This window comes from Triticum urartu, chromosome 4 (genome assembly GCF_003073215.2).
Source record: "Triticum urartu cultivar G1812 chromosome 4, Tu2.1, whole genome shotgun sequence".
Classification (NCBI taxonomy): domain Eukaryota; kingdom Viridiplantae; phylum Streptophyta; class Magnoliopsida; order Poales; family Poaceae; genus Triticum; species Triticum urartu.
The window spans coordinates 533,326,593-533,348,578 of NC_053025.1; the positions used below are offsets into that span (position 1 = coordinate 533,326,593).

General features: G+C 43.5%; 1 protein-coding gene and 1 long non-coding RNA gene across 3 annotated transcripts; both read left to right on the forward strand.

The window, feature by feature from the left end:
- Window positions 1-481: 481 nt before the first annotated feature.
- LOC125554061 (expansin-A24-like) lies at window positions 482-1,805 on the forward strand. Its single transcript, XM_048717678.1, has 3 exons — window positions 482-752; window positions 860-1,184; window positions 1,253-1,805. Exons 1-3 carry the CDS (start codon window positions 608-610, stop codon window positions 1,560-1,562), a joined length of 780 nt encoding a protein of 259 aa, XP_048573635.1. The 5' UTR covers window positions 482-607; the 3' UTR covers window positions 1,563-1,805.
- A 7,000-nt stretch (window positions 1,806-8,805) lies between these two features.
- On the forward strand, window positions 8,806-17,624 carry LOC125552474. 2 transcript variants are annotated; one of them, XR_007303627.1, is made up of 7 exons: window positions 8,806-9,453; window positions 10,112-10,355; window positions 11,404-11,449; window positions 11,542-13,479; window positions 13,836-16,700; window positions 16,779-16,990; window positions 17,078-17,624. It is a non-coding gene; the product is annotated as an uncharacterized LOC125552474 (long non-coding RNA). The 2 variants fall into 2 exon arrangements; XR_007303626.1 differs by having other exon boundaries at window positions 10,112-10,378; window positions 17,078-17,623.
- The last annotated feature ends 4,362 nt before the right edge of the window (window positions 17,625-21,986 follow it).

Below are 21,986 nucleotides of genomic sequence, written 5' to 3' on the forward strand. Positions count from 1 at the left end.
CGTTCCGGCATGCCCACGGGCGCCGCCGATGTTTAGGACCAGGTGCGGTGATCCGTTCGATTCAAGGAACAGAGGAGACACATCCTTTCGCAGACGGACGCAGCGAAACGTGGATGGAATACCCAGAACTATATAACAGTCAAAAAAGTCGTGCAAATATCACCCCTGAAAGTGAAACGTCAAGCAAGCACTTGAAAATCGCGAAACGCCGTCCATTTCTTCAGAAAGTGTCAGGCAGATACCGATAAATAGTTGGTATTATAAGGCAAACACAAATGGACCATACGTGTCTGCGCGCATATACAATATTAATTTGGATTAGCCCGTAAGCCATGGTGCGGCTCGACAAGCGCACGCTACCCTCTCCTTTCGTGATGACTGATGACCTTGCTGAGTCCCTCCACCTACGGTCGGTTGATCACAAGCAAAGGCTATATATACGCACACACACATTCATCCAAACATCATCACACAGCTAACCGTCAGAAGCAAATCCTGGCTGATACACGAACAAGCACATAATCATCCCAAGAACACACAGCTTCCTACATCACCTACGTACAGATTAGTCCGCGAGTTCAGTTTGCAGGGGCATCCAGCGACAGACATGGCGTCGGCTCCAGCTCGAGCTATTGCGGTGGTGGCTCTCATGTTCGCGTGCTCTGGGTTGGCCATGGCCGCGGACAAAGCACCGACATGGCTGAGGGCGCATGCCACGTTCTACGGCGGCGCTGATGCCTCCGACACCATGGGTACGTAACTAGCTTATCTCAAAATCCCTGTATAGGCCAATAGAACAGTGAATACCACATCTCGTTCTGCCTGTTCTGAAAGCATACGTACGCTCGATTCAACGCAGGTGGGGCGTGTGGATACGGCAACCTGTACTCGGCGGGCTACGGGACGCGGACGGCGGCGCTGAGCCAGGCGCTCTTCAACGACGGCGCGTCATGCGGTCAGTGCTACAAGATTGCTTGTGACCGCAAGCTTGCGGACCCGATGTTCTGCAAACCCGGTGTCACCGTGACAATCACGGCCACGAACCTCTGCCCGCCTAACTATGCACTCCCGAGTGACAATGGAGGATGGTGCAATCCTCCGAGACCGCACTTCGACATGGCGCAGCCGGCCTGGGAGAAGATTGGTGTCTACAAGGGTGGCATCATCCCTGTCATGTACCAGAGGTAGCTACGGATGAGTATTTACCACTGCTATGTGCCTGTCTGCAAGTTACTAAAACCAATTTTTGCAGGGTTCCATGCGTGAAGAAGGGTGGGGTGCGGTTCAAGATTGCTGGTCACGATTATTTTAACCTAGTTAACGTGTTCAACGTCGCAGCAGACGGCTCGATCAAATCCATGGATATCAAGAGCTCTGACTCAGACACATGGGCGCCAATGGCTCGTAACTGGGGCGCGAACTGGCAATCTCTAGCTAATCTTACCGGGAAGATGCTCTCATTCAGATTGACCAGCACGGATGGGCGGACGCTTGTGTTTAACAATATTGTGCCGGCTGGATGGACATTTGGGCAAACATTTGCGAGCAAATTACAGTTTTAATTGAACACTCTCGACAGAACAATCTAGTAATGGTTGTTTTTTTTTCTAAATTTATTTATTTCTGGTGTGGTGCTTAAAAATACTCTATATTAATTTAAGCACTACTTGTATGGATATATCCATTGGTTGGTCACCACACGTAACATTGTAACTCCAACATCCTTGTATGTAGTATGTGTTTAACTTGTTGTACTCATAGTTGCGCTTATATTAATTTGGCTGGTGCATATAAAACACGTCTGGTTCTATGGAGTTACCTTGAATGTTTATTTTATCGGTTTGGTTGTACCTCTACCTTCGGTGACTAACAAATAATTGAACTAATTAATTTTAAGATAACAATAAGAAGCATTTTAGCTTAACATTGAGATTCATGTAAGTGCAAAAGCAGAGAATTCGACATCTAACGGCTCAACTAAGAAATGACTATTTGAAATCGGCCGAGAAATAGTTCTCTTACAACTGACAATATATAGCATGGGTCGCCTACTTTCTTCTTCAAGGCATCGCCTTGGAAGCACTGACTATTTGGTGTCGGTCGTAGTATTCTTGGTGTGCATGAGCGGGTGTTTGGGGTCAACATTGTTGTGACCTGCTTGGGTCCAGTGTGTCAACAACAAGTAGCATGGGTTCGATCAGCGTGCCGGCAGCACAGAACATTTGTGCTTGTCGTCCTCTTTGTAACGGAGTGGTCTAGGTCCACCTCCTATAAGACCTAGCTTCCCACTCTAGTGTCGGTGGGGGTGGCAATCACAATTGTGGTGTGTCGATGATAAGTTAAATCCCGTATCAACCTATCTGCCTTTGCTGCCAAGACGAACCCCGAGAGCTCGAGACATCCCAGTGACACCAAAAGGTTCGCCACCACCTTGGAAGGAGGGATACCACCATACAACATATCAGAAAAAGGGAGGAGTCTACGAATAAGGAAGAAAGACCCTACATGCATCCTAAAAAGACGTAAGGGCAAGACTCCAAGCCCTATATGCCCTATGCACCCACATGGAAGCCTCCCACAAGTAGTTCTATATAAGGGCACCAGGGACATCATAAAGGGTGACCTTCTCCTGCACCATTGTAGTCTAGACCACCTAGAAAGGATTTCACACTTATCGCCTGAATCTCCGCCGTGTCATTTCGTCGAGATACTCTGTCTCATTGATATCCCCCTCCCCCCCCCCTCCCCCGACATTGTAATCTTTTCTATTCTCCACATCTTCTATATCTAAATAGCTAGCCCCCACTAACATATTTCTCTCAATATGCAACCATGTCACCTCATTATTTAACATGCATGGAAAAAGGCCCACCCCAACATACATCTATGCATAATAAAAATCCACCTCAACATGCAAACATGCATGCACTGAAAATTCCATCCTATCATGCTATTTACATTTAATTCTTATATTAGTTCAAAAACTATTATTTTAAATATTCATGTTTCATATCTTCTATATCTAAATAGCTAGCCCCACTAATATATTTCTCTCAACATGCAAGCATGCCCCTCATCATTTAACATGCATGAAAAAAGGCCAACCTCAACATACAAGTATGCATAATAAAAATCCACCTCAACATGCAAGCATGCATGCATTGAAAATTCCATCCTGTCATGCTATTTACATTTAATTCTTATATTAGTTCACAAACTATTATTTTAAATATTCATGTTTCATATAACCAAAACATCATTGAAATATTGCAAAATATTTCCGCAACAACGTGCGGGGCATCATCTAGTATATAAGAATAGAGCAAGGCAGGGAGTAGGGATTTTACCCACATCAAGGGCCTAAACCTGGGTATATCGTGTGTTCGTGTCCAAAGACCCCCCTGGTCTCTTAACGTGACGCCCCCTCGACTTAAAAATTCGCGTACCCCCTGCTTCTCAGTTGCATCTTTTACTTTAGGACTCGAATAACCACCAAACGTCATATTTGGAACGACGACAACGCGAATAAGCGGCTCCCTCGAGACACTCCCACACGCGAACAGTAAACCCCCCGCGTCAACCCAAAGGCATACATGCCCTTTGATAGGCCTCCTGGCCCAATCACCAATCCCATGTGCAAGAAAAAAATGAAAAGTAAAAAAGATTTCCCATGATGTAGGTAAAAAAGACCATATTAAAAAAAATCATCTTGTACACAACAAAATTTGCCAAAGTTATAAAGCATAAATTCAGCATACTTGATAGGAAAAAAACATTATAATTTTGTTTTAAACCAAAAATGAGAAAAATATATTATGTTTTGTTTTGGATAAATCATGGCGAATTCTTGAAATATTTGTAGTGCACATGGAAAATTCTGCATTCAAAAAAAATTGTGTGCTTATGAGAAGGATTTTTTATGTGTCAATAAATCTGATTCTATATTAATTTACAATGGTTTGAAAAATAAAAATTGCCATGGTAGGTCCAATAAAAATTGACATGGTACAAAAAATAATAAACATTTAAAAAAATTGTCATGGCCTACAAAATGAATTTACCATGGTTTGTTCAACAAGGGGGTACATAAAGGAATTTACCAAAGTTTGTTCAACAAAATTGTCATGTTCCAAATAATGGATAAAATTGCCATGGTCTAACAAATAAAATTGGCATGGTGCAAATTTTATTGTCAAGGTTTAAGTTAAATTTTGGATTGGTCCAAAATATAAAAAGTGCAATGGTAAAAATAAAACTTCCACGGTCCCAACATGTTTGCAATGATCCATAAACTAAACTGCCACGATCTATAAATTAAATTTGACCATGGAACCTAAACTAAATTTGCCATTAGTGGAATAAATATGTGTACGTTCGCCATGATGGTACATAAAGGAATTTACCAAAGTTTGTTCAACAAAATTGTCTTGTTCCAAAATAATGGATAAATTTTGCCAGGGTCTAACAAATAAAATTGGCATGGTGCAAATTTTATTGTCAAGGTTTAAGTTAAATTTTGAATTGGTCCAAAATATAAAAATTGCAATGGTAAAAATAAAACTGCCACGATCCCAACATGTTTGCAATGATCCATAAACTAAACTGCCATGATCTATGAATTAAATTTGACCATGAAACCTAAAGTAAATTTGCCATTAGTGGAATAAATATGTGTAAGTTCGCCATGATGGCAAACAATTAAATCCGTCATATTGAATTGATCATGACAAAACACAACTTGGAAACCCTGTTATGTATTAAAAAAAGTGGGACCTAAGGAGACAGAAGCTATTGGCAAAAAGGAGTTAATTAGCCATGCTGTTTTGTAAGACAATAAATATCATGGCAAGAATAACTATGTAGATCATGACAACCGTGACACATATGCCAAGCTATGTGAAAAAGAAAGATTTTTCCCTAGAATGTTAGACAGATTTGGCGTGGTCTATATAATAGATTTGCCACTAGTTTGACCTTGTTGTTTGTGCCTAAGTTAACAAAAATTACCGACCTAATGTATTGCCCATGGCAAAAACACGCATACACACGCGCGTGCGCGCGCACACACACACACATTCCACTCTCTCCCTATCCTCCTAGTGTGAGTGGGGTGTGTGTGGCAGTGGCGGTGGGAGACGAGATAGGGAGAGTGGTGAGGGATCGCAAAGTCTCTTTTACCGGTTCCTGGAGGTACCAACAAACCATCCACCGTTACTCTGGTTTGCGATTCGTGCGTTCACGTGGCCCACTTCTCGTATAACACTAGTATTCTCATAACCCATCTCTCGTATAGCACCGTTGGATGTCAGATGGCTGGTCCACCTTTGCACTAGTATGTCAGCTACAGGTACTACTTTTGCCAGTGCATTCTACGCATGCATGCAACTTCTTTCCTCTCTCTGCCCTTCCAAACAAATGCATCTTTTTATTTTTGCTTACAATTTTAGATGGTCACTATCTTTCATATTAGAAATCCGTTATTGAAATTTTTTATATATTCAAATTCCTTGCAACATGATCTTCAGAACAAGTTCAAACTTGAATATTTTTCAACTAGATTTAGAATAATGAGTTTCACATTTCACTTAGTCAAAAAAATAAATTTCACTAAGTTCATAGATATAAATTATTTCAAAGAATTGAAACATATATTTCAGTGTGTATATTGTGAGTGTAAAATGTTTTCCGAAACTAGTGAAATGAGTGGAATCTATCTTTTGTAACGAGTGAAATCACTTTTTTGATACAACTGAAATTAGTTTCAAAAAAGTGATTTCACTCATTACAAAAATAAGTGAAATCTATCTTTTGTAATGAGTGAAATCACTCTTTTGAAACAACTGAAATAAGTGAAATTGTTTTTTTATAAATGAGCGAAATCTGTTTTATGAAGTGAGTGAATTTTTTTTTCCATTTGATAACTTTTTGAATTGTGTGAAATAGGTTTTTTGAAATAATTGAAATCAGTTCTTTGCATCGAGTGAAATCAATTTTGAAATATGTTTTCTCAACTAAGTGAAATATCTTTTCACAAGTGAGTACAAATTATTTTCTTCATATGAGTGAAATATGTTTCTTCAGATGAGTGAAATTGGTTTTTTGAACATAAACAAATGAGTTTTTCTAATGATTGAAATTAGTTTTTTGAAATAAGTGAAATACGTATTTTAATTCAGTGAATCTAGTGTTTTGAATGAGCCTAAATCCATCTTTTGAAAATGAGTGAAATAATTTTTGAATGGGCATAAATCCATCTTTTAAAATGTGTGAAATAAATACCATTTCACAGCGAAACAATTTTGTGTTTTATGAAAGTCATTTCAAATATAACTGAAATATATAAAATAAAAAGAAGTTTAAATATATCCAAGATTGATCTTGTTCTGAAGATCTTGTCATCACGATTCCAATATATAAAAAGTTTCAAAAATGGATATTTCATTTAACAAATACCAATCATGCAAAAAATTAGGATGAAATTAAATACAAGTCATTTGTATGGAGAGACAGAGAATGCATGCAGCGCACGGGAACGGATCCTCTAACATAGAGGAGAGAAGTCAGGTAAGCTACAGTGCAAGTTAGTGCAAAATGAAGAAGGAAAGTCAGGAATAATGTAGAAAACACTGTAGCGACATATTACTGCACACAATTACTGTTCGTGGAAATAAATCTGAAATTAATTTTATTGCAACATAATTTTGTTTGTATGTAATTTTTGTAAATGTATACAGTAGATTTGTAACTTACAAATTAATTCAAATCGTTTTAGTCTTAATTCTGAAGCCTTGATTGTATCCCCATTGAGGTGTGGAAAGGTCTCGGGGACATAGCGATAGTATGGCTAACCAAGCTTTTCAACCTCATTTTTCGGGCAAACAAGATGCCAGAAGAATGGAGACGGAGTATATTAGTACCAATCTTCAAGAACAAGGGGGATGTTCAGAGTTGTACTAATTACCGTGGAATTAAGCTGATGAGCCATACAATGAAGCTATGGGTGAGAGTCATTGAGCACCGCTTAAGAAGAATGACAAGCGTGACCAAAAATCAGTTTAGTTTCATGCTTGGGAGGTCGACCATGGAAGCCATTTTCTTGGTACGACAACTTACAGAGAGATATAGGGAGCAAAAGAAGGACTTGCATATGGTGTTCATTGACTTGGAGAAGGCCTATGATAAGATACCGCGGAATGTCATGTGGTGGGCCTTGGAGAAGCACAAAGTCCCAGCAAAGTACATTACCCTCATCAAGGACATGTACGATAATATTGTGACAAGTGTTCGAACAAGTGATGTCGACACTGATGACTTCCCGATTAAGATAGGACTGCATCAGGGGTCAGCTTTGAGCCCTTATCTTTTTGCATTGGTGATGGATGAGGTCACAAGAGATATACAAGGAGATATCCCATGGTGTATGCTCTTTGCGGATGATGTGGTGCTAGTTGACGATAGTCGGACGGGGGTAAATAGGAAGTTAGAGTTATGGAGACAAACCTTGAAATCAAAAGGGTTTAGGCTTAGTAGAACTAAAACCAAGTACATGATGTGCGGTTTCAGTACTACTAGGTGTGAGGAGGAGGTTAGCCTTGATGGCCAGGTGGTACCTCAGAAGGACACCTTTCGGTGTTTAGGGTCAATGCTGCAGGAGGATGGGGGTATTGATGAAGATGTGAACCATCGAATCAAAGCCGGATGGATGAAGTGGCGCCAAGCTTCTGGCATTCTCTGTGACAAGAGAGTACCACAAAAGCTAAAAAGGTAAGTTCTACAGGACGGCAGTTCGACCCGGAATGTTGTATGGCGCTGAGTGTTGGCCGACTAAAAGGCGACATGTTCAACAGTTAGGTGTGGCGGAGATGCGTATGTTGAGATGGATGTGTGGCCACACGAGGAAGGATCGAGTCCGGAATGATGATATACGAGATAGAGTTGGGATAGCACCAATTGAAGAGAAGCTTGTCCAACATCGTCTGAGATGGTTTGGGCATATTCAGCGCAGGCCTCCAGAAGCTCCGGTGCATAGTGGACGGCTAAAGCGTGCGGAGAATGTCAAGAGAGGGCGGGGTAGACCGAATTTGACATGGGAGGAGTCCGTTAAGAGAGACCTGAAGGATTGGAGTATCACTAAAGAGTTAGTTATGGACAGGGGTGCGTGGAAGCTTGCTATCCATGTGCCAGAGCCATGAGTTGGTTGCGAGATCTTATGGGTTTCACCTCTAGCCTACCCCAACTTGTTTGGGACTAAAGACTTTGTTGTTGTTCTTGTTGTTGTTGTTGTTTTAGTCTTAATTCTATGGATGTAAAGAAGGAAAATCAGGATTATTGTAGTTTACATGACTTCTCTTCTTCACGTTAGAGGATCCGATCCTGCAGCGCACATCTCTTGCTTCTAACTCTCTCTCTCTCTTCTGCAAAAAGCTGTCAGGCACTGTTTTGTCTCAGGTGTGCCGTTGTATTGACCGGGTATAGCAGTGGGATTCAATTTACAACTTATACAGAGTCTAACAACACGAATCTTGATGAAACAGGACGGACGACGGATGGTGCGCCGGTACCTCCCACCACCGGTAAAAATACTTTTTAGGGTGAGGGATTCGTTCGCGTCGATATGCACTTCCAGCGAATGATTCCTAAATCTAACGTGTCTTCCTCCTCTGCTTCGAGATCTGTGTGTCTCTCTCATCCAACGGCATCGTGCGCGTTCACGTGAGATGTCCAACACGAAGATGTGTTCCCTTACTTTTTCTCATTGGCCGATGAACGAAGTATTGTACCTAAAATCTTAAAAGTGCACGCGCACCATCTGGTGGAAACGAGCGGCCACGCTAGCCGACAACCCTTTGTTCCGCTCGCTCACAGCGGCTCTGATTCCTTCTTTCCCTCCGCTCGCTCACTCTCTCCACCAAGCCGAGGCGAGGTGGCCGCCGCGGCCGCAGCGACCTCGGCGAGCCCTCCTTCTCCCCCGCTCCCCTGACAACCGCCCGCATGCCGAGGGAGCCCTAGAAGCACGGGCCACAACCGCGGGGCTCGGATCTCGCCCCGACTCGATCGACTCCATCCAGTTCATCTTCGGCGAGGACGCCGGCGATCCCACCTTCTCCCCCGCGCCCCCGCGGCCGGCCAGCATGCCTTGGCTTCGAGGGAGACCTAGGTGTGTGCGCTACAGCCGCGGGGATCGAATCTCGCTCCGTCTCGACGCCATCTAGTTCACCTTCGGCGAGGACGTTGCTACCAGGACGGCTGCCGCCGGCGGCGCCGCCGCATTCCACAGGCCACTCATCGAGCTCCATGTCTTCCGGAAGGTCTTCTACAGGGCACACGCGCATGTGGAGGCTACTGGGTTCGCTCGCTCGGAGGCATTTGGGGGTGGCCGAGACATGGATGCTTCCCGGTGCTCACTTTGTTGCCCGCTCTTCCACATCATCGTCGTCACGCCCGGGACGCCTGGTCAGATCGAGGCCTTAAACTCCCTACTCTTCTCCTCATATCTGCAGTTCCAAACTGATGTGCAGCCGAAACTGCACGCATGGCATACAGCCGACAATCATATCCAACGATGCACCAGTGCTGCTGCCATGCGTCGTACGCTGTAATTTTAGCGTCGTCCACAAATCGTGTGTATAAAATCGTGTGTATAGCAGTGCTGTTTGCAGTTGAGTCAGTGCTAATCTCCTTGTGCTTGGAAAACAGTGTTCGAAACTACTGTACTAGTCTGAAGAACAGTTTACTGAAACTTTCGCTAAATCATTTTCAGTTAGGACATGGAAATAGTCTGAACTATTGTAGGATTATTATAGACAATCAGTAAGAGTTGTTGTATATACCAGTCTCTGCACAGATGCTAGAAGCTTTTCCTGAACCTAGTTGTTTGTTGGGGGGAAATCATTTCGTAAGTAAAAAAATCCACACTGAACCTTGATATGGAAAGTATTGGTTTTGATGCTGTTGTTCTTCAGTTTAATGCTAGTGGTAAAATTCGGAACCTGAAAACCCAAATCAGTTCAGCTTAATAGAGAATACACTGTTTTGAACCTCATTACAGTGTTTTGAGGTTTTGTACACCAGCCATCTTCTTGATCTTCTCATTAACCCGTTTCTATGTCAGGTGCATGCCGGAGGAGGTCTTGGTACAACATTATCAGGTCAGGCAGAGCAGGAATATCAAAGTGGAGCTAGGTGTCAAGGAGCATGCACATTGTGACAGCAATCAAACCGGGATTGACAATAGTGTGGATAGAATATTGAGGATTGGTATCCAGGAGAATGCACATCGTCACAGCGAGCGAAATGTGATCGATGGATTGGCTCTAGAGCTGGATGCAGTGTTGTATTGAGCTGGAGATGAGAAAGTGAGAAGCATACCTCCCCGCAGGTGCTTTGTGTTGCTCTTTTTCTCAGTGTGTGCTAACGTGTGAGAGTGATCCCGGCGAGTTCTGAGTCACCAGAGTTTTTGTTTAGGGGAGGAGCAAGGTGGGAGGGCTTTGGTAGTGTTGATAGAACACAGTTGTACTAAGTTGGTCATGGTTGTAGTCTAAGTTGGACACGATCATTGCGAAATTGCACAACACAGCCATACTAAGTTGGCTAGATGATGATTTTGCTTAAGTTTATCTTTTTTTTGCTACTCACATTTTTGTTGGTATCCACAGTAGTTGTAGTTGCACACATAGTAGTTCTCAGTTGGATACGACCATTGAGAAGTTGCATAATGCAGTGATACTATGTCGGCTAGATAACGTCTCCGCCACAGGACGTCGGAGCACTGAAACATTTTTATTACCAGACTTGCACCAAAGCAACATATTTTTATTCATACGTTCTTTTCAGTTGTGATTGTAGTGTCTTATTTGGAGTTGTACTATGAACCGCCACTCCATGCATGTCCACCAAAAACTGGGCAGTATCAACACGGGACATCCTTGTCCGATGTTGCAACGTTAGGGGTCTTAGGGTTAGTTATTTAGAAGTTTTCGCAGATTTTGTGTGAATGTTTTTTAGCCATTTGTGCAACCGGGGCAGCTTCCCTTGTGCAACCTGTTATATTGAACTCGCCAACTTCATGTTAAAAATAGCCAACCTAACTTTTTGTTTTTGATGGAATTTTTTGTTTTTGGCTGGCAGTTTTTTTGTACAACTAGGCAGCAAATCATGTGCAACTTTTATTTTAATTCAACCAGGGTAGTCTTTCTAAGGCTGCTATTTTTTTAGTTGCACAGTGAGCATGCAAACGATGTGGATCACACGGTGATACAAAGGCCTTTTGTAGCCTTTTTTGCAACTAGGCAGGTCCCCTTATCCAAGTTGTTTTGATTGACTTGCCAACCAAGTAGTATAACTGTTTCTGGGTGGCAATTTTGTTAATTTTACAAATATGTTTGTTCTTTTTCTGTTTTGCAGAGACAAATTGGTTGGTGAAGGAGAGGTGCCTGGCAGTGAAACAAAGGTTCATATTTTCTTTTTCTTTTATCCCATGACCATTAATTATGCTCTTCTCTTTTACCCTCTCAGTAGTTCAATCTTTTTTGTTCATTGTAGGGTTCTCCAAATAGGACCTCTCGGCGGGACTCAAAACGGGGTGCTAAGCAGGAACCATGTGGCACTGATAATGACGGGGATGGAGAGGATGATGACGTGTCCCAAAGAGTATCTAAATGAGTTGGCATCCTCATACTTTTCTAGTTGCACAAGAGTACCTAATTAGCTGGCATCCTCAGCATTTCTAGTTGCACAATACCATCCAACTAGTTGACATCCTTAGTCTTTTTGTAGCTGCGTTGACACCCTCAACATTTCTTCTAGAAGCTGAAACCTGAATGTGCAATTTTTGATTGGTCATGCAAGCACTGAATATTTCTTTTCGAGTATCTAATTAATTGGCATCCTCAATATTTATAGTTGCACAATAGTATTCAATTAGTTGGCATCCTCAGCATTTCTACTTGCACAAACATTATCCAAGTAATTGACATCCTCAACCTTTCTAGTTGCACAAGAGTAACTATTTTTTTTAGTCCCATCTTCAAATTTTTGAGGGTTGCCCAAGAGTATCTAATGACTTGGCACCCTCAGCCTTTCTAGTTGCACATGAGTATTTAATTAGTTGGCATCCTGAGCACTTTCTAGTTACACAATATCATCTAACTAGTTAACATCCTCAACCTTTCTAGTTGCACAAGAGTAACTATTTTAGTTGGCATCCTCTGCATTTTGTAGTTGCACAACTAACATAATATCAAGTTGGCATCGTCAACCTTTTTATCTAGTTTTTCAGAAGAACATATATTTTGTGTGCAGTGTTAACTAATCACCTTTGGCTCCTTTTGTTTTGCAAAACCGCATGTGCTCAAGTCGGAATGTGATCACCTTTGGCACATTTTTCTCATGACAAGAAAAATAATTTCATCTTCTTTCCTATTTACTTTTAGTAACATCATATAGAACATAGTCCCCCTATTTGCAATTTGTGTGAGACAAGCCTATTTGTACGCTCATTTTTAATATTGTTCTTGTGCTTTTTCTAGTCTAGTTTCTTTGTTGCACACATTTATAGAAAAAGTTGGGATTTGGATACAAGTTTAGTTGCACAATTATATGTTTATATTTGCAGACAGCAAACCCAGTCTTTTTTAGTTTCATCTAGTATGTGTGTTGGTTGTATACATTTTTTGCAGGAAAAGATGGAGTGAATGTAGTGTCTGTGCAAATAGAAGCCCATATTTGTGCCAACTAAACATGGATCCAAAACCATCTTTTCCTGCAATGTGTGCAACCAACAGCCAAAAGATTAGAACAGATGGTCTCCAGTCTGGGCTGTTTTGTTGTACATTTGCATAAAAAGGTTGGCTTGGACCCGTGCTTAGTTGCACAAATATGTTCAGAAACAGTACACCCAGTCCATCTTTCTAGCCTGGGATGTTTTTTTGCACACATATTGCAGGAAAGTTGGTTATGGACTAATGGCTTAGTTGCACAAATATGTGCTTCTTTTCACACAAACAGTACACCCAATCCATCTTTCTAGTCTGGGCTGTTTGTTGCACATATTTTGCAGGAAAGATGTCCTTGGATTAATGCTTAGTGTGCACATATATTTACTCCTTTATAGTTTTGGCTGTTGGTTGCACACATTGTAGGAAAAGTTGGCTTGGATCCACGATTTAGTTGCACAAATAAGGGCTTCTATTTGCACAGACACTACATCCACTCCATGTTTCTAGTCTAGGCTGTTTGTTGCACATTTTTTTTTGCAAAACTACTCCCTTGTGTCTATTTGCACACATCCAGGCAGAAGTTGGTTTTGCTACTGGGTCTACTTGCACAAAGTGGTGTTTAATTACAGAGACATTAGACTACTGTTGCTACTCCCTTCAATTAGGAGAAGATTGGTGGTAGATCCAGAGGCAAAGGGGAAGGGGAAGTGAAGGAGGGAGGATCTGGAGCCAGAAGGGAACTTACCTTGATTGATGCTGCCTAGTACGCCTCTCTCCTCCCTCTACTTCCGCTCGGCCAACTGCTCATTACGTGAAGTTGGTTCATGTAGCACTAAAATTGCACCACGTTGTATTATAATTGGTTGTGGTAGCACAAACGGTGGTCTAAAAAATAGTTGCATCTCATAGTATAAAAGTTGCACCATCTAGTACAACCAGTTGGCAATGAAAAAAGTTCATCAAAACATATATAAATGGGGTCTACTTTTAAAGACCCCGCCGCAAGGGTTCCGATGGTGAAAACGGATTTTAATTTTGACATGTAATTCAAAAGTTATAGCTTTTTGAATTTTTTGGAATGCAATTAATTGCCTTTTTGCTTTATTACTGGCATGGCAGAGCACATGGAAAAGAACTTGGGCCAGCGTGAAGGCGAGTGGATGATGCTTTTTGATTTTGGTCTCTGGAATCAGCGGACTTTCCTAATCAGGAGATGGGACAAAAAATTTCCTAATACAGCCGGCTGCCGAGGAGCGCTAGCGAGCGCACGGCTGCTCGCTAGACGCGTCCAGTATTGTATCTGGTCTCAATCCCACATGCTATTCGGCACAAGGACGTGTCTTTGATCAGACCGAATTCGAATCTGTTCTTCGCCCAACAGAGTGAATAGCAAAAAACTACCACATTACGGGCTATCGTTTCGAAAAACTACCGCTTTTTTCAATTTTTTAAAAAACTATCACAAAAGTGGCTGGCTGTTCCAAAAAACCCAAGTGGCCGAACGGTTAAGTTTTAACTGGGGTTATGACATGTGGGGCCCGCTCGTCAGGGTTTTGTCGGCCACAGTGCTCACGGCACGCAGGTGACGGCCGTTAGGGCGCACGGGCCGTTCCGACCAGGTCAAACGGATCCGGCCCGCCCTCACTCTGTCTTCCCCCTCTCTGTCTCCCTCTCTCTCGTGCGCGCCTCTCTCTCGTGCGCGCCTCCCTCTCTGATGGTGGCGGCGGCGGCGAAACTAGGCCATGGCGGCCATTCAATGGGTGGAGGTGGAAGGGGGGATGGAGGCGGCGAGTTCTCAGAGGTTGATAACTGGCTGGGGAGTGGTAGCTTCGCAACCCAGCCGGCGGCGCCGCCGCCACCGCAGCGGACACCATAGGCTGCAGCTCTGATGCAGGCTCCTACGCCACAGGCTACACCGCCGTCGCCTGATGATTGCCAGTTCTCGCTTGAGTACAGAGCAGCGAGGTCTCTTGCTAGCGCCGTGCAGGCAGATCCGGCCAACTCCCAGCACTGGGCCTCTGCATTTGGAGGGGTGGAGTAAGTTTTTTCCTCTTATGAGCTCCTTCAACAGTTTCTGCATTTCTGCTTGTTCATTTCAAACAACATAACATAATTTAGTTAGTTTTTTGACCAAACCCTAGGTTGATGCTGCTGTGATTCATCTTAGAACATGAACATGCACTGAATAATAGTTGAGCAAACACTCTGTGGCATGTTTTGGATGCAACAGTATCACTTAGCACTGAAGGATTAGTTAGATTTAGTAGAAATGCATGGTGGATTCAAAGAAGCATTTGTTGGATTCAGATTCCTTACTGTACTTTATAGTTAGTGTGCACTGAATTTTTGTACCAAAAAACACTTAGTTAGTTGGGCTTTTCAAATAACATATTATTTAATGCAAGCTGGATGATGAAATTTGGGATGTTAGGCTGCATTTCCAGGGCAGAGATAATATGGAAAGGAGGTTTTCTGTTTCAGACATCACATTTTTGAACTTGATAGCACTTACTGAGACTGAAGGCTATGGGTCAGATGACTACATGTACTGGGTAAAAGAACAAGGGATTGAATAGGAATGTTTATTTCTTCTGGACAGTCAAGATGCAGTTGAAGAAATGATAGACCACTCAGATTTCACAGTGCTCAATATCATTGTTTCCAAGGCAAATGAAGATAGAGATGTTGATTGTAACAGGGCTCACAATGTTTGTGAAGAACACATTCCAATAGGCAGTCCAGCGGGGGGTTCTGGTTTTGTGTTAAGTCTGTCACAAGATGGAGTGGTCCACCCGCTTGAAGTTAATTTGAACACACAGCAAAGCTGTAACTTCAACATTTCAGAAGCTAATGGTGGAGATGATGATGGACAGGCTGCTAGTCAAGAGGATGATGATATTGACAAATCATCCTCAGACTTTGAGATTGATAGGGGTGACTATAGAGGGATAAAGATGTCTTACAAGGCTTGGAAGAGAGGTGAAGAAAATATTGGAAATAAAGAAGAAAGAGATGTTGTAGAAGACAGACCACAGTTTGAAGGTGACAGTGATGTTTCAGAGTTTTGGCAGGAGGAGAAAGAGGCTGACAGTGGAGAGGAAATAGTTGTGGAAAAATGCAGGCCTGAGAAACTCAAGCCTGTGAGAAGAGCAGCAGCAAATCCAGGTCCAACTTCCAGAGCTCACAGTCAGCCAGAGATCCCAAAGTTTCAAGATTTTGTACCTGAAGCTGATGAGTATTGCTTCCCTGGTGATGTGGGCATTTCTGACTCAGATGGGGAGACTCCAAGACTACCTTCTGGAAGGAAGAGAAGATTGAAGAAGAAGAAGAAAGAGAGGAAATGGTATGACCCAAAGGTACCTGATGCACATGAGTAGCTGTGCAAGGACCTTTGCTTCACCAATGTGTATGAGTTTAGAAAGGCATTGAGAAATTTTCATGTTAGGACTTTGAGAAACTTTCAGTACCATAGGAATGAACCATCAAGGGTTATTGTTTGGTGCCTAGAGAGGAAGAATGGATGTGAATTTTTCATGACTGCATCCAAAGTAGCCCATGAAGATACATTCACAATCAAGAAGTGCCACATGGATCATAGTTGTGGAGCTTGTGGAGAGATTATAAAGGTTACTGCTGAATGGGTTGCAGAAGCTGTGGAGGACACAGTTAGATCAAATGTAAAGGCTGATGTAGAGACAGTTCTCAAACATACTAAGAAGAAGTTTGGGGTGCATGTACCTAGGAGTTTGGCATATAGGGCAAGACTGATGGTTGTTGATGTTGTGCAAGGTGATCATAGAAAGCAGTATCTGAGGTTGAGGGACTACCTACAATGTGTGCTTGACACAAACCCTGGAAGCAGGTGCATAGTGACAACTTTTGAGGATCCTTTGAACCCAGCCCCCACAGAAAGGTTCAAGTACATGTTCTATTGCCTCCAGGCATCAAAAGATGGATTTCTTGCTGGTTGTAGGCCTTTCATAGGTACAAATCAGTGATTTAATCATGTTAGAAATGTAATCAAGTTATTCAATTTTGCCCTAACTATCTCTGTTTATGCAGGACTCGATGGTTGCTTCATCAAGTTATCCACATGCCAGCAGATATTGGCAGCAACTGGGAGAGATGGGAACAACAATGTGTTCCCAATTGCTTTTGGGGTGGTTGACAAAGAGGATGGGCCTAACTGGACCTGGTTTTTAAACCAACTTAGAGTATGCATTGGCACCAGCAACTAGTTTGGGAACTACACCATCATGTCTGACAGGCAGAAGGTATTTTCTCTGACTCTGTATTATTCTTATGCACATAGCAATGCTGCTATAGTTATCTCATTACTACCTTATGTAATCAAACAACAGGGCCTTCTTAAAGCAATTAATGAAGTATTTCCTCAATCCCCACAAAGATATTGCCTAAGACACATATATGCCAACTTCCAGTCAGCTGGCTTTAGAGCAGAAGAACTTAAGAAATGGGTTGACAAAGCTAGCTATTCCTTCACTGAACATGGTCACAAAGAAGGAATGGCAGGTTTGAAAGCAGCATGTGAACCAGCCTACATGTGGTTGAATGGCATCCCTAAGGGCAACCACATCTGCTACAACAAGGGCAACCACATCTACTGCAGTTTCAACAGGTGGATCAAGAAAGAGAAAGAACCCACCACCTGCTTCAGCACCAGCCAACAACACCAGGTCAAGTGCATCATCTCCAGCAAAGAACACCAGGTCAAGTGCAAGAGGTTTCAATGCTCCAAGGGCAGCATCAACATCAGGTCAAGCTGATGTTGGTTCTAAGAGGAAGAGGAAGGCCCCAAGAAAACTTGCTTTGTATTTCACAGCCAGTGGCAACCATTGAATGTGTTGCACTCAACTATGCTTTATGCCTTGAACTCTGCTTGTTAGGCATGCTTGCTATTTGTGTTATTTGCAGTGAACTCTGTTTTCATTTGAACAATTAAGTTATGTGGTCTATGTATGAACTGCTTGGAACAATTAAGTTATATAGTCTGTGTTTGAACTGCTTGGAACAATTAAGTTATCTGTTGTCAAGCTCTATTTTGTTGATATGTCCTAGGTTATGAATTGTTTCATATGAAATTATTTCTTATGCTGAGCATTGTTATGTAGATCAAGTGATTTATTTTGTTGATAATTGATTGATATGATTAGGTTAATTTGGTCACTTTGGGGGGCAACTTGTCGACCAACCCCAACAGTGGCTAGTTGTCGACCAACCCTAAAGCCACCCACATTTGGCCACTTTGGGTGGCTACTTGTCGACCAACCCCAAAAGTGGCTACTTGTCGACCATCCCTAAAGCCACCCACATTTGGCCACTTTGGGTGGCTACTTGTCGACCAACCCCAAAAGTGGCTACTTGTCGACCATCCCTAAAGCCACCCACATTTGGCCACTTTGGGTGGCTACTTGTCGACCAACCCCAAAAGTGGCTACTTGTCGACCATCCCTAAAGCCACCCACATTTGGCCACTTTGGGTGGCTACTTGTCGACCAACCCCAAAAGTGGCTACTTGTCGACCATCCCTAAAGCCACCCACATTTGGCCACTTTGGGTGGCTACTTGTCGACCAACCCCAAAAGTGGCTACTTGTCGACCATCCCTAAAGCCACCCACATTTGGCCACTTTGGGTGGCTACTTGTCGACCAACCCCAAAAGTGGCTACTTGTCGACCATCCCTAAAGCCACCCACATTTGGCCACTTTGGGTGGCTACTTGTCGACCAACCCCAAAAGTGGCTACTTGTCGACCATCCCTAAAGCCACCCACATTTGGCCACTTTGGGTGGCTACTTGTCGACCAACCCCAAAAGTGGCTACTTGTCGACCATCCCTAAAGCCACCCACATTTGGCCACTTTGGGTGGCTACTTGTCGACCAACCCCAAAGTGGCCACATTTGGCCACTTTGGGGTGGAACTTGTCGACCAACCCTAAAGCCACCCAAATTTAGCCACTTTGGGTGGCTACTTGTCGACCAACCCCAAAGTGGCTATTTAGGACCAAAACCTAACATATCAAAGCTAAAACATCAAGATTTGCCCATCTAAGCACCAAACCCTAAGAGATCAAACCTAAAACAACAAGATATGGCCATCTGACCAAACCATAACATATCTAACTTAAAACATCAAGATCCACCAGATCAATTCATTCATACATACAAATATAGATAAAAGATTCACTCATAAATTGCATCATAGACAGATTGATTCATCACATAGATAGATCATTCAACATTTTTCTTTCACCAGCTTCATACTTTGCATTGCATCATAGACAACTTGATTCATCACATACATAGCTCATTCAACATTGTTCTTACACCAACTTCAAACATCACATAGATAGAAAGACAGATCTAGGAACACAGAAACATAACAACAGCATCATGGGTACAAAATCCTAGTACACCTCTTCCTAGTGACCTGAAAGGGATGGAAATTTGCCCTCCTCCTTGCCCAGTAGATGATATCATCATCACTAGGGTTGGAACCAGGGGGAATGCCTCCAGGAACTGCTCTATGTCCTTGCGGTTGCGTGCTGCAAGGATCATCTCAGCAAGTTGCCTTCTCGCCCTCCTCCTTGCATCTTTGCGCCTGGCTTGCCTGGGCACCTCTTCTTCTCCATCTATGACCTCTCCAGGATCCATCTCTCCCTTGGATTCTAGGGTTTCTTTGGCGGCTGGGGGGTTGAGAAGGGTGGGGATGGGGGGATTGACTGCGGTTTCACTCAAGGGGTGGGCTTTATAGACTACTAATGGTTGGTGGTAGGTAGGTGGAGTAATAAAACAGCCCAGTCTAGGCCCACAATGTGTACATAATGGTTTTAGGCCCAAAAATATACTAGTTCAGCATTGCTACTTTCAGGAAAACAACCTAAAGAAATAAAACAGTTCTTCACTGCATTACTTAAGATAGATAGGTTCTTAACAGTACAATAACATAAGCCAGACTTAGCAAAGGTTCTCCACCACTCTAGTTACCATAACTTAAACAGTTCATATAGGACTGCACAAAATATACTCCTACCATCATCTTGCAAGGCCTGTTATATGTGTAGGCCACCTTACTTACTTAACCACCATTGTCCAAATCTTCAAGCCTCCAGTATGGCCTTGATTTTCTCAAGCTTTTCCTTGCTCCCATGGCCAGCATTCAGCAGATCAGCAACTACTTTCTCAAGCTCTGTCTTCTCTTGTGCAAGAAGATCCCTGTCCACCTTTATCTCTTTCATTGCCTTCTTGGTGTTGTGAATTATGTCTGCCTGGGCCTGAAGGATACACCTCTGTTCTTTTGCTAGCCTTAGCTTCTCCATCTTCATCTCCAGCTCTAGCTCTTCCTTCTGCTTCTCAAATTTCTCAGCATCCATTGCTTTTTGGTAGTTAATCTTGCCAACACCATCCTGCCAGTCAAACATCTTGCTAACATCATCAACCATTTTATGATACTCAGTGCAGAGATGATCATAGTCCTTCTTCAACTTGGCAACCTCATCCTCATATGCATGCTTGTCTTGAATCCTTCCAAGGTTTTGCTCATGGAACATTTCCCACAACTTGATGAGGCAATTCTTAAGTACATCAGGCCAGGCAGGATCAACCCACTGAACTACACCACAATTCACACCTCCCTGTAGTTTGATCAGAGAACACATACTTCAGAAAATGCATAAATTCAGTTCTAACTTCAATTCAAAAAGAGGATTGGTACACAAGGAGGACATGTAACCATAAATTCAGTACTAAATTCAGTTCAAACAGAGTTAATGTACAAATTCAGTAACCACTGGGCATAACTGAATCCACTAGGCATAACTGAATCCACTAGGCATAACTGAATCCACTAGACATTAACTGAATCCACTAGGCATAACTGAATCCACCCAGCATACTCAATTACTCACCTGAACAGGGCATCCATAGAACCTCCTCCCAGTGTTAGCACCTTCAAAAGCAACACACTTCCTAGGCTTCATATCGTGCAGAGTGGCTCAGGGATGGTGTCAGGTGTGTCCTACATGCAATAAAAGGTAGATCAGAACCAATGCATCAACTAGTTCAACTTGAGTCAAGCTTTGCCTTGCTCAAGGTCAGATCAGACATCACAGTGCCATCCATACCCTAGATCAAAACTAATGGATAACCAAACCAAACGAATCCATCCATACAAATATACAGCTCATCAACCCTCATTCCCAAATCGATTCAACCCTAACCCTAACCCTAGATAATGACAGAGAGGAGGAGGATGAGGCTTACAAAGTACTCCATGTCCATCAGGTTGCCCCCATGCTGTCGTCGGAGCTCTCATCCCCATCATTCCAAGAAGGCATCCTGGCCGGCGACGAGGAACTGAGGTGGTCGGCGATGATGGAGAGCTCGGCCAGGGGAAACAGAGCGAGGGGGGAGAGTGAGAGTGAGGGGGAGAGTGAGAGTGAGTGAGCGCGAGGGAGACAGAGTGAGGGCCGGATCCGTTTTGACCTGGTCGGGACGGCCCGCGCGCCCTAGCGGCCGTCACCCGCGCGCCGTGAGCACTGTGGCCGACAAAACCCTGACGGGCGGGCCCCACATGTCATAACCCCAGTTAAAACTTAACCGTTCGGCCACTTGGGTTTTTTGAAACAGCCAACCACTTTTGTGGTAGTTTTTTGAAAAAAATAAAAAAGCGGTAGTTTTTCGGAACGATAGCCCGTAATGTGGTAGTTTTTTGCTATTCACTCCGCCCAACACGAAGCGGAAAACTTGGGGAACACATCTCGACCACCACGTGGGCCATATATATCGGAGCCAGGGTTTCCAGCTCATTTATATTCAGCGAAAGATCAGATAGCACGTACGGGCGTACCCGGCCGGCAAGGCGAGTCAACAATGGCGCTCTCGGCGTTGAGCGCTCGTATGGGGGTGGGCGCCTCCAGGATGATCGTCAAGGCCGTCGGCGGTGGCGGAACCGGCAAAGCCAGCAGCTTCAGCGGGACTCTGAAGGTCGTCAGCGACAGCAGCGGCGGGGTCGGCCGCCGCGGCTTCGGCCAGATCCGGCGCTTCTCCGGCGGCGCAATGGCCCATTTGCCTGAGCAGATAACCAAGGACCCCTCACAACACGGCGCATGTTACTTGGCCGCTTACTTGACGGGGATCGTCCTCTGCAGCGCGGCCCCGTTTGGTTTAAAGTACATTGCCGATCGGTACGCTGAAAGACGCAAGCCTCGCTACGGCGAATTCAGGGACGACGTGCGCCAGTTCGGCGAC

Excerpts from the sequence above, each read along its gene's own strand:
- LOC125554061 (XM_048717678.1), top strand. The coding sequence starts at position 608 with ATGGCGTCGGCTCCAGCTCGAGCTATTGCGGTGGTGGCTCTCATGTTC. Across the intron at positions 753-859 it reads TGATGCCTCCGACACCATGG|GTGGGGCGTGTGGATACGGC; the intron begins GTACGTAACTAG and ends GATTCAACGCAG. Across the intron at positions 1,185-1,252 it reads ATCCCTGTCATGTACCAGAG|GGTTCCATGCGTGAAGAAGG; the intron begins GTAGCTACGGAT and ends CAATTTTTGCAG.